The sequence below is a fragment of the Emydura macquarii genome, unplaced genomic scaffold (genome assembly GCF_026122565.2).
Source record: "Emydura macquarii macquarii isolate MOO-44397 ecotype Brisbane River unplaced genomic scaffold, CSIRO-AGI_Emac_v2 contig_480, whole genome shotgun sequence".
Lineage (NCBI taxonomy): Eukaryota > Metazoa > Chordata > Testudines > Chelidae > Emydura > Emydura macquarii.
The window spans coordinates 10,188,754-10,201,854 of record NW_027130617.1 but is presented as its reverse complement, the minus strand read 5'-3'; the positions used below and the strand labels follow the sequence as shown (position 1 = coordinate 10,201,854).

At 44.0% G+C, this 13,101-nt stretch overlaps 1 protein-coding gene across 2 annotated transcripts in view; it reads left to right on the top strand.

Moving 5' to 3' along the window:
* Positions 1-215: 215 nt before the first annotated feature.
* Positions 216-13,101, top strand: part of BTBD8 (BTB domain containing 8) — a 65,571-nt gene continuing 52,685 nt past the window's right edge. The window contains exons 1-2 of one of the 2 annotated variants that reach the window (XM_067538484.1): positions 216-435; positions 5,662-5,859. In XM_067538484.1, the coding sequence (XP_067394585.1) occupies positions 428-435; positions 5,662-5,859 (206 nt within the window). In that variant the 5' untranslated portion in view covers positions 216-427. Of the gene's footprint in view, positions 562-5,661; positions 5,860-13,101 lie in introns of both variants that reach the window. The other variant, XM_067538483.1, reaches the window with a different exon arrangement.

Below are 13,101 nucleotides of genomic sequence, written 5' to 3'. Positions count from 1 at the left end.
CCCGCGCTCTCTCAGGAAGGGCACCCGTGCCCGTAAACATGGGGGCGGGGCATATGTGTTCGAGGGTGACTGGCGAGCAGCCTTGATTGGACAAGGTCACTTCCTCACCGCCCAATGGGCGGAGGGGAGGACGGTGCTGTGTCCAATCCGCTACGGTTTCCGGTGTGGGGAAGAAAGACGCCCGGCCCAGCCTGTCCTGGCCGGCAAGTTAGTTGTTTTGAGAGAGTCCCTGGTGGGCCGTTTGGCGTCACCGCCGTAGGAAGGACACCGTCCCATGGGGAACGCCGGAGCACGGCTTCTTCGTGAATACCAGAGATGTGCACTGCGTAGCTAAGGGACCATCTATTAATCATCGACCCTATCGCTGGCGTTAGTACAAGAAGAAGCTGCTGGCCGGCCGCCTCAGAGGCAGCGTGGACCCCGGCACATGGCGCGGTGCGGGGGGGACGCTGTCTCGAAAGGCACCAGCGGGGCCCCGGCAGCAAGCGGCGGGCGGGAGGTGTGGGAGCGGCAGAGGCTGAAGGAGATGGTGGCTGAGCAGCTCCGGCAGGATCTCGGCAGGTAGGGGGGCGGGGCCGAGGCATCTCACCCTGGGGCTACCCGACACCGCGGCAGGGCGCAGCCTCGGATCAAAGTGTGGTTATGGGGTTGGGGCACCTGAGCCACGGCCGGGTCCTGGGGACCATGGTGCCATGGTACTTCGCCCAGGTGGGACCACCACCTGGGAGTGTCTTGGCCGTAGCACTGCAACATCCGGGATAGCCCCAGCATCGCCTGGGTACCTCAGCCCCCCAAGCTGACAGCCAGAGCCTGAGAGGAAAGGTGAAATGATAGCAGCCGTGAAACTGACAAGAATGTCAGTTTCACAGCTGCTAGGCTCCCTGCTGTGAAATTGAGGGCCTCCCAGCCTGGGGGAGGAGCTCCAGCTGTGAGCCCCTGTGGCTGACAACTCCGGCTATGAGCCTTGGTGTGGAGAAGGAAGCTCCTGGCTGTGAGCCCTGCTTTGGGCTGACAACTTGGGCTGTCAGCCCCCAGGCCCGGGGAGTTTCTGCTGTGAACCTAGGGGAGGTTGACAACTCAGTTAATAAAGCAGGGCTTCTGCTGAGAGCCCCACCCAGAGCCAACAGGCAATGTAAATAATTCATCCTAACTACATCCACCTAAGCCTATGTCTCTCGTGGAAGTGGAGTTAAGTTAGTGTAGTAGGTGACTTTACAGAGTCGACATTTACGGAGTTAGGCTGATGTAAGCTGTATGACCTGGTTGCTACTGCACTCCCTCACAACTCCTGTAGTCATGTCCTTTTGGTTTGTCTCTAACATTCTTACAGAAATGCCTGTCTCCAGGATAAGTCCTTGGCTGACCTGCTGTACATTGGTGCCTGCTTTCTCAGATTTTTGGCCATCTCCTGTTGGCAGTGTCCCTAGCTTTCTGGCTGCTCTCTCACTGGTGGTAGGGTATTGGTCTTTCATCACATCAGTGTCTGTGCTAGACTGTTTTTTCTAGAGTATTTCTATATGCCAACAAATGCTAACAAGGGGCCTGAATCTGAAGATGCAACCTTGTTAGCAGTCTCTTAGATGTTTTCGCAGCTGATTCCACTGTATAATTAATTACTCCTGTAGGTATGCTCGGAAGGAGGTGTGGTGGTCAAATTCCCATTTATATGCAAATTCCTTGAATTCTTCCAAAGCAAATTTGGGGTCTGTTCTCAGTAAATAGTGTGTCTGGAATGCCATATCTTGCAAAATGAGCACTCAGTTTGTCAGTCACTGACTTGCTTCTTGTATAACACAGGACATTGATCTCCCAAAAGAACTGAGTAGTAGTCCACTATAATTAAGTACTAATTTTCTTTGAAGGTAAATAAGTCTCCTTCTTAATTTTTCCCTTGGTTGGGAGGGTAGCTACTGTGGTACAGTTCTTTTCTGCTGGCCAGTAAACATACTTTTGAGCCCATCAAAGAAAGCAGTCAGTGCCCAGGTGTGAGCATATTTTTGTGTGTCATTTAACAAGGTGGGGACAACAGCTCTGTCCTCAAAATACAATTCCATCCTGCATACTCAGCTCATCTCTAATTTGAAAATGTGGTTTTGCTCCTACCTGGCTTTTGTCTTCTGGCCAATGGTAAGTATCACTCTTTTGACTGCCTTTAGTCAATGTTCTTTTCTGTAGCTCCTTTGATTTCTATCAGCTTCACTGTTGAAACTGGGAGATACTCAGCATCAGCAAGCTGGGGAGAGGGAGATCAGGACACTGAATCCAATAAACATGCTGCATTATCAGCTAACACCAGTAATTGTCCTGGACAATATCTGATCTCTGGCTGGTAGTGCTAGAGGGGCATCAACATGTTATGCAGTTTCTATGAAACACTAAGAGGGGGGCTTTGCCCTGATTGTCTCTAGGGATTTGTGGTCTGATTGCACTATTACTGGGTGGCCATAGGTATACTTGTGGAATAATTCTCCTCGAAATGCCTCTGCCAAAAGGTCTTGTTCTGTTTGCATATACCACTGTTCAGTCTCTGAGGTAGTTTGTTCAGGTACTCTGGTGAAAGCGACTGGCTGCTCCTGCGAAAGAGCTACCCAATTCTTTCTCCAATGCATTGTGCTGGAGTGTCAGTGGCTATTCTACCTGGTTCTTTGAGACAGGGACATCTATTATCATTTGTTTCAGCATGTCAAATGGTTGCTGTTGGGGACCTGCCAGGTCCCACTCAGCATTTGGCCCTGTGAGTTGATGTATGGGTTCTGCTACTGCAGCTGGATGTAGACAGAACTTGGACAGAAAATGTGTCATTCCTATGTACCTCATTCACATCTACTGAAGTGGCATTTCTCTAAGTATCTTGATTTTGTTGGGATCTTTTTTCAGTCCCTCAGCTGTGAGCAGATGACTAGTGTGTGTCACCTCCCACTATTTGAGTTGCATTTTTTTTTCCTGAGTGTGTTTTATGTTCTTGTTCCTGCATTGCTGTAGAAAAGCTTGTAGTTGTCTGTCATGGTCTCATTCAGCTTTTGTATCATTGCTCCCTCCCCCTTCAATGAGGATATCATCTGCAGTTATTCTCAGCACTTGGCTGAGTTTTTTCTGGAACACTACTGGTGCTGAGCTTATGCACATTGGTATGTGCAGCCATCTGTGGCAACCAAATGGTATTGCAAAAGTTATCAGCATGCTGGACTCTTTATCCAGGCTTATATGCCAAAACCCATTCCTCACATTAGACCATAAAAATTCTGGCTTCGGAAAGTTCTGGCACAATGTCATCATCAATTGTGAGTAGAGGCATCTTTCAGTGCTGGTTCAGTGGCTTTGGATCTATGGAGATATATAACTTGCCTGATAACTACTTTACCAGCACTGTACTACTTACCCAGGCTGTCTTGGTCTCTACATGTGCTATGATACCTCTGCTCTGCAGATTTTTGAACTCTTTGCATACTGGATCATGTAGTGCCACTGGAGGGTCTATTTCCAGTTGCATCTTTCCATCAAGGCATCCCTTGCCTTTGAAAATATACCCTTATGCTTTTAAAATTGTCTCCATCATCCATAGGACTTCCTCTTTTGCTGCTTGCATGGCAGATATAAAATTCTGACACTGCATCCTGATCAGATCTATGGCTTGAACTGCTGTGTTCCTTGAGGGATCTATGGTGTTTTCCTCCACTACCACAAACTTCAGATGTCACTGTTAACATTGTTGAATGCATGGAGGTTGGTATTCTCCTTTGTTGCTTTTCTGTCCCAACTGCCTGAACCTTGGATTCAAGGAGAGTCAAGATGCCAGTCAGTACTGTCTGATGTGCACTTCCCCTCTTGTACAGGTCTGATTTGAATCTTTCTGAGGCCTTTCCCTGATCTTGATCACACTGCAAAAATGGTTCTACTTCCCATATTCCTTGCAGTGATGTCTTAATGTGGGACACTTCTTTTACCCCTCTCATGCTGCCTTCCACCGTAAATGCATTTCACTGTGGGTATAAGAACCCTGACCACCTGCTTTTCTTTGCTGTTGTCTCACTGCATGTACTTCTGGGGGCGTTGTTCCTCCTGAGGCTTCTGCTGCACACTCCGTGTCTAAGTATATGTCTAATGTGAGCTCACCATCCCACAATAGCCACTTCTGCAGGTAGTAATCCCAAGTGCTTCGTTCTGTCCTGCTCAGAATTAGGGAGTCTGTCAAGTTCTCAAAATTGCATGTAGCAGCCTGTATGTAAAAGGCAGTAATGTAGAGGTCTATGCCCTCCCATTCACACTGGTCTGTAGTGAAAAACCTATGTCACTTCAGTTTTTATTATGCTTTGGAGAGCAATAGTTCCCCGGAACCCTTACGACTATTGTGAGGCTTGAGGCAGTGATGAGCTTTGGGGTGGTGCAGACCTCTTCTTGTTCTCCAGTAAGGTAAATAGTAGTTTTACTTTCCTACTAATGTCATCCTATTACATGACCAGCTCTGTGTACAGCTTTAACTCCTTCAACTGGGCACATCACTGGGCTAGGTTTGTGCCTGCAAAATCCAGGGCTTTATGGGGGACTTCAGACTATATTTTGTGGGTCATTTCGCAAGTTGCTGCTAACCACTCAAATGTTGCTATGTTTCATTTTCGAAGAGTGAAGCTTTGCAAGGTTAAATTGAACAAATGGAACTTTTATTAAATGCTGTCCACTGCTCTGTCCATATGGCTGAGTTGCTTCCAGCCTAACTTCCTGCATGTAGGGTGACCACCCATCTCAAAGTCGGTGGGACAGTCCCAAAATGAGAGTTCAAGTTCTGGCCCCAGGCTGAATGACTCTGGGACAGCATTTGTCCTGGATTCCCTACAGCACTGCTCCGTGCCTGCTTGAGGCTCAGGAGCGGCAGCAGCCTCTTCCTGATGGTGGTGGGGCTGAGGTGGGCCTTAGCCACCCCATTGCCATGAGGGCCTCGTCCCTGCTTCTTCTCTTCTCCCCAAAGCCCTGCCTGCCAGACCTGGGCAATAGTAAGAGCCACTCAGGGAGCCACAGCGTCCTGGACCCTCCACCTGCCCTGGGTGACGGCCTGGGGGCTGCTCTCAGGCTCCACCTAGGGCAATGGAGGGTCTGGGGCTCCCCACAATGGCCTGGTCTTTGGCTTCCGGCCTTGCTAGAGGGTGGGCCTGAGGGAAGAGGAGGAGCAGTGGTTGGGGCCACAGAGGAGTTGGGGCTTCTGCATGTGTCCCATTTTTGCCTTTCGAATAGGTGATCACCCTTCCTGCATTGTCTGTTTTTTTTGGTGCTTCCTCAATAACAGTCTCTCCAGGGAACATAAACCTTGTGACTCCAGTTCTACTGATCATGATGAAGTAGTGGCATCACCAGCTGGGGGCCATAGTAGTATATCAGAGTGTCAGCATTGCACTCGGGTCATAGTGCTGGTGTAACTAGCTGGGGATGTAGGTTGTAGAACAGCAGTTCCAACAACTGAAATAGATGGCATTGAGTTAAAATACTTTTAACAAGAAATTTTTTTCAGATGAGTATATGATGAATCAGCATGGCATTCACTTTTCACTGTGTAATTTAAAAAAAAAAATTGCATTTTTTTTTTAAAGATTCCAATGTATTATAAACAGTGTTCAGAGTGTGTCTTCTAGATTTGAATTTAATTTAATAATGATTTCTGTCCTCTAACAGGCTTCTTAAAGAAGAAATCCATGCAGATGTCACTTTTTGTGTTGGTCATACTCTGTTCAGAGCACATAAAGCAGTGCTTTTAGCAAGAGTTCCAGACTTCTTTTTATATAGTATTGGAAAACAATTAAATAATCTGAAAGACCATGAAATTTTTAATCTGGAGAACTTCGAACCCTCAGAATTTCAAACATTTCTGCAGTAAGTTTTTTGTTCTGTTTTTTTTTTTATTTCACTGTCTAAAATTAAAATGGACTTGTAGTGAGCATTTATTTTTGTGTATGTTCTGTAGTATCTTGGGAGAGAATCTGTTGAACAAATCTTTAGCATTACTGAGTCTGATAGAGTTCTATTTAGCATCAATGGAAGTTCTACCACAGATTTCAATAGGAGCAAGACTTGATCCTTAGTTTAGGGGAGAGGAGATTGGGGCAGGAGAATATTTAATACTATATTTTAAGCAATTAATCCACCCATACCTACTCACACCACTTATCCCGTTCTTGGATGATACAACTTGGAGGACAGTTAATTGTAGTGAACATTTTGAAATACATTTTGTTTTATGGTTTCTGTTGTTGCTAAATACCAACATGGTTTATTGTGGCTGTTTTTACACATCTTTTGGTAAATATTAATTCATAACAGAAATGGGAAGCAGTCAGCAAGTAGCAAATGAATGCCAGCATTATTCATTTAATTACTGTTTTAGCCTCATCAGGTTCATTTGTAAAGAAATAAGCTATTTGTGCTGAATTCCTCTGTGTTTTATTGAAGCATTTTATCTTTTTACATCTACAGATCTTAGAAAGACAACATGGGTGATGTAATATCTTTTATTGGACCATCTCTGTTGGTGAGAGATCTTGTCAAAGGACTTGCTCTCCCATCAGTAACATGGAAAAATTGAGATATATATTATATAATAGCATCTATTAAAGAGGTCATAGAAGTGAAAATATTGAAAGTTCTGTGTACGATATTAAGGCTGGTGAGTGACTCACTAAGTTTAATATTAGGCTGCCATCATTGAGGTCCCAATAATCTAAATTCCTTTTCTTGAAATGACTGTAATTTATGTGGTGGGAGCATGGGCAGGTGATTGAAAACAGATAATCAATTTGTTGTAAATAACTAGTATGGAAGCAGTGGACTCTTTTTTTAAAAATCCAGAAGGAATTGTTTAAAACATGACATTTAGGGGGGTCTTGCAGCTCATGAAATAGTGTAGGGTTTATCAGTTTCCTACTGAGATATTACCAGTACTGTCTTCAAGATAATATAAAACAGAAATTTTGGTGTTAATAACATTTTTAATGGCAACTTCAATTCAAAGCGTATTTTTAAAAAAATACTTTACGCTGTGAGGTGCTGCACGTTGCATTCTAATTGTGCATCATACCAGTAGCAGTGTATATTAATGGTGGAGCAGTAGGTTCTCATGCGGAAGCAATGCCACAGGACATAATTTACCATCTATTTTAATTAAACATTTGGACTTATTCCTCTGTTTCCTGAATGGTAAGCATTTCAGATACCTACAATTCATGACTCAGTCTGTATCACTTGTTTTCACTTTGTGTTCATTGGAAAGCAAGTAAAAGTCCTTAGAGACCAGAAGGCTCTCTGAGGAAAAGTATGTGCTGATCTTACAAAACAATCCTTCAGCTTCAAAATACCATGTCTAAATATAAACTTTAATCTTTTAAAATGCACTTCTCTATGTATTCTAGATTATGTATAAACACATCTGGTGGGGAGAGGAATCGCACTTCTGCTTTAGTGCTGAAGGATTAAATGATTACCCGTATATACATCTGCCTAACCTTCCATCTTCTCAAAAGTCTGGAAAAACAGATGGCCTTTTAAAAAGCCCTAAACGTCTACATCCTTAACTTTATTTGAGGAAATAAAGGAAGCAAACTTCAGAGTTGAGTGGCTCCTCACTGAGAACAGCATTCTAGCAGTCCCCTCACAGTAAAAGCCAGAATGTATCAGGTTGGGTGCCTCCACTAATCTCAGTGGCAGAGGTATCACATGGGGAAGAGGTGGTCTCTCTGATAGTCAGGACTCAAACCAGTTACACCTGTATAGGTCAGAAACAATATCTTGAATTACACCAGAAATGAAATGGTGTAGGTCTTGGAGCACAGATATAATGTGGTCCCTGCATGAAGCTTTGGTAAGCAGGGGGACATTGTGCTTCATATTAAAGTTCTGGATGGTCCTTCAGTGTAGCACCATGTAGAGTGCATTTATGCTGAAGTAACAAATATATGGATAGTAGTAAGGCTTGCTTCTGAAAGGTAAGGTTGCAATGTCCTAGCCAAACCCAAAGTGAAATAAGCACTTTTGGCTATTGAGGCAGCCTGGACATCTAGAAACAACTAAGGACCCTCAGTTGCAATCATCTGTGATAAGTAGTTGGATGTCCCCCAATAAAGGGAACTGACACAGCCTTCCGATACAATCCCAGATGTCTTCTTCCAGTTCCAAACTAGAATTGGTACCCTCAATCTTGTCTGCCTTGAGTCTCAGCCAGATATGCTTCCGAGCCACAATCTCTCTTCAGCACAGTCACTCAACTGCTCTGACAAGAACAGATGAGATAAAGAAATAAAGCTGGGTGTCATTTGCATACTGAAGACTCTGTGGCTTATAAACCTCAGTAATCCTCCTAATGGCTTTGTGTACATTTTTTGAGCAGGAGGGATGGCAAGATTAATCCTATTTGAAAGAAACATTTAAACAATGAGCAGTTGCCCAGTACTACTCTGTGGAGTCATTCAATCGACTCCTTAGCTATAGCTGCTAAAGTCTGCCAGGAGCAGGTCTCTGTCACCAGGACATCCTCAATCAATACAGAACCATTGCAGTCTCTGTACTTTAGGTACAGAGTAAGGCTCAAGAAGACTTGAGGAATCCCGATAATTCTGGCGCTGTCTTACTACAGACTTCTGTGCCTTTTCTAACAAGGCAAGACTTGAATGAGTCAATAGTTGGAGAGTATGTCAGTGTTCAGAAATAATTTCTTCAGCAAGGGCCTTTCACTCTGTTCCTTAAGAGAAGCCGGCAGCTTGCCCTCCCTAAAGGGAGGCAATGACAGTCTGTCGCAGACCATCAGTATCCTATAGTCTCCATATGCTACAGTAACTGATGAGAGACAGATTTAATATTTTATTGTCCTTGAGGTAAAGGGTAGAAAAACAGTTATGTAAAATTCATAATTCATTGTTCAGATGACAGGAATTTTTTTGGTTGGGCTAGATGATACTGTCATTAAACAAAACCTGTGTGTGTGAGGGAACTGTATATGTCTCAGTACTGTAAGGGGTAAAAGTGCTTTTATTTTACTGTAGATACTCTCCCTTGCAGACTTGTAACCTAGTTGTATTAATTCACTTTATTCTTTAATAACCATCAAGGAACCACCAACAGAATGTCTTATTCTGTGACATTATTAGGGCACAGAGCAGTGTCTGATCAAAGGAGTTTTTCTCTATTTAGAAGGAACAAATGCAAACCATGTTTACTCATAGGGGCGTATCTACACAGCTATTTTTCACTTTGCAGGGCAGAGCTGAGGAGGTGAAGGTGCAGAATAAGGAGAATGGGTGACTATGCATTCATGTTAATTAGTTCACAAAATGTTTTTATGTATACTTTTGCTCTTGAACTATGAATACTGTGTGTGTACGCGCACCTATATATAAAGTGGTTTGGGTAGTAGCCTATTAAAGTTGCTGAGACTTCCCATTATAAGACCCCGTTTTCAGTTGCTTATAACAACTACAAACTTTAATTCTTTGGGCTGAAATTTTCTATGGTGTCTGCCTTAGACTGAAATTTTTTTGGAAACTTAAGCTGAAATATTCAACTGTTTCTGTGAACGAAGCTAGGAAAAAATACATTGTTTTGTCCATGTTAAAATATTCTTGGCAACCTTTTCTTCTGAGAAGCTTTGGCTTCCTCCATGCTTTGGAGTAGGGACTTGAAATTTGGTAGTGGCCTGGTCTTTGTGTCAGAGATGTGCCTTTTGCTATCCCCATGAAAATCTGCACAAATTTGGCCAAATTATAAATCTTTGAAAAAATCTCAATTTGCACATGCTCAGTAGAGACTTGATAAACTAAAATCCCTGAAGACTCTGTCTACATTGGGCATGTCCCAGCCTGGGGCTGAGCAGGACTTCCCATGCAATTACAGCTCTGTGTTTCTGTGGGCCAGAGCTGGGCACTGGAACTGAGAACAGGGAGCCTGTTTCTCTTGTGCTCTCAATGCCTCCCTGCAGAATGGAGGAGGAAGTTGCCTGATTTGAGGACAGAGGGGACAAGAGCTGGACTTGAGTGGGAGAGTAGGAGAGGAGATTGAGACAGGGACTGGAGACTGTTGGGGATGGGGAGCAAAGGGAAACTGGGACTAGATGATGAGACTGGCTGAGAGCAAACACTGTGAACCAGTGAGGCGAAGGAAAGAGACGGGGACAAATCAGACAATGAGTTGAGGTATAGGGGTGAGAACTATAACTGGTTGGGTAAACAGACTAGGACAATGACTGATGGGGTAGGAAGAGGACACTGGGATGGGATGAGGAGCCTGGGAGGGAGACTGGGACTGGGAGCCAGCGGGGGCAGAGTGGACTGGAGTTCAGGGTGGAGAGAGACCAATTGGACAAGGAACTGGCAAAGGAGACTGGGACTAGAATGAGAAGTCTGAGGATTGACGACTGGGACTGGTTAAATGAAGATAATGTGACTAGGATGAGGAGCCAGGGGTGGGGAAAAGAAAGGACTGGGACAGGCACAGATTGGAAGAGATGGGGCAGGAGGAGCCATGTTTGGACAGAATGGTCAGAAGAGTCTTTGCCCACTAGTCTCACTCCCCTGCAGAGCCTGGAATGGAACCCAAGATTCTTGAGTCTCATCATTTGCTGTCAGCAAATACCAGTGAAGCCCACTGGCTAAATATCCCATCCCCCACTAGTGGTAGCTCATGTAGAAGAGGACAACCTACTACTGTTAAGTTACTTCATAAGCTTAGGTGGCAGAGGCCAGTGCAAGGATTTAAAGGTTCCAGCCCTGCTGATGAACCATTTGGGGTGTCAATATGATGCAACATGATGGAATATGTTTCTTAAATTTTTTTTTTTTTTTTTTTTTAATCTAGGAAGTTACACCAACCGAACTACATTTAAAAAAAACACTATTAAGGTTGCAAAGTCAAGCACTCAAAAGTTAGGAAATGCCAGAATTTAGGTTTCTGGTGCAACCATAATTTGTCCCCAATATGTATTTATTATGTCTTTAATTACATGATCATATACTGTTCTTTCCACAGAAAGCATGCTCCATTATTGCACAAGATGGACCTATTCTGGGATGAATCAAGGTTATGTAGTTAGGGGTGCTGGAACAATTTGTATAACAGGAGTGCTGAGAGCCATTGAACCAAACTATAAACCATGTATATGATAGAAACCACTTCTAGTCAGGGGGTAGTTCCAGCACCTATGTATGTAGTGAAGGAAATTGTTCTCTATAGGCCCTCTACTTCATTTGTTGCAGAAGTTGGAAGATGTGTAGTGAATGAGGCAGGGTGTTACAAGAAGGAGGATTCTCATGGGTAAGACTTGAGGTTTGCCCCAGATAATTGGATTTTATCCCTGACTCTGCTACAGAGTTCCTGTGTGATGCTAAACAAGTCAATTAAATCAGACTTTTCACAGGTAGTCACTAATTGTGTGTTCCTTATTTTCTGGGTGCCTCAGTTGAGACCCAGGGTCTTATTTGTGGATGCAAAGCACTTTTTTAGCTATAATTGAAGTCAATGGGAGCTGTGCTTTCGACATATAAAGTGCTATATAACACTAAGTGCTGAAAAATCAGGTCCAAAGTGTCAGTTGAGCACCCAAAATGAATGGATACTTTTGACCTTAAATCTCTCTCTGCCTCGGTGCCCCAACTGTAACGTAGCTGTCTTGTATGTATACATATATTTTGTATGTATAATCTAAATAGGCACCTTACTTTTCATTATCTCCCCCTTGCATCTCTTTCCATTTGGTTATTGGGGTGGTGTCCCAGCTACCTAGCAGACAGCAACTGCAACGTCTTTAAAATTGATGGTGAATTTCATTCTGTGTGTCAGATGATGGAGGAGAAGAGCCAGAGAATCTGGGTGTGGTGATCCCAGGCCATGTGATGGTCGTAGTGCCAATGGTGTTGACTATGCCATTTGTTCAGAGAGGAACGAGACTCCTAATCCTTTTCAAATTGTTTTGCAGGTTCGGGGAGGGGTGAAGGGAAAGCGTCTTATGACACGGCACTTTCCAACGCACAGCCTCCCTTTAGGAGATCTTTACATACACTAGCCATGGTTTTGAAACAATTTTGATTTATTGAGCATTCATAGCATTAACAAGCAACAATAGCGAAGCAGCTTTCTGGCACCAGTGTGCCCGGCACCACTGTGCCTTCCCTGGCAATCCTATTTGCCGTTCCCCTAAGGACTCCTATGTAGACTGTGTCTTGTATCAATCTCTGTTGGCGAAGATACGGTTCCCTACTTAGTTCCTTCTAATTCCTGAGTACCGTCCCTCAGTGGACCTCAATTAGACTCACCCTTCCTTGTAGTCCTCTCTCTCTCTCTCTGCAGCGCAAGCATTGGCAGGCAAATTAATTTTCAAAGCGTGTGTTGTGGAGTCCTGGACCACTCGCAGTCACTCCTGACTGGTCTCTGGTGTTCCGAGACAATCACCTCTCTAAGAGGAGAGGTGATCGAGTAGGCCAAGCTGCTGAAATTTCAGACAGCTTATATTGTCCTGAGCCAATGCTCATTTGAATATTGGTCTGTTGTTGGCCTGTCTTGCGGTTTACCTGCAATCGCTTGCTATTTGCAAAATGGTCTGTCTGTGGCTTGTCTTGCGGTTCGCCTGCTTTACCCTGCTGAAACATTGGTTTCCCCTTTTTTTTTCTTATCATATTTGCATAATGTTCTAGCTGTGGCCTGTCTTGCTATGTCCTTGCTTTATCCTGCGGACATGTTGGTTTCCTGTTTTTTTTACATATTGATCCAGTTCTACTTTAGTCTATTGACACATTGTTTTTTGGTTCCCTACTTGCGTAAGCATTTTCCATTACACCACGTTTGCGTAGATTCGCGCCGAATCTATTGTTACGCCACCTACATCTTGTTACAATCTAAGCAAGATGGAGTTGAACTGCTCTTTGTAGGTCTGCCATAAAGGGCAGGCCCTACACTGGGTTGATAGCCTCTGAACTGAAGCTTGAAACTTAAGACTCCACTTAACAGATTGTGGCCATGTCTATACTACAAAATTTGGTTGACATAAGTTCTGTCAGTTGACATATAACCACTAACTGTACTGTGTCACTCATGTGCATGCACACTTGGGTGCTTGCATAGGTGCTGCACTTTCTCTCT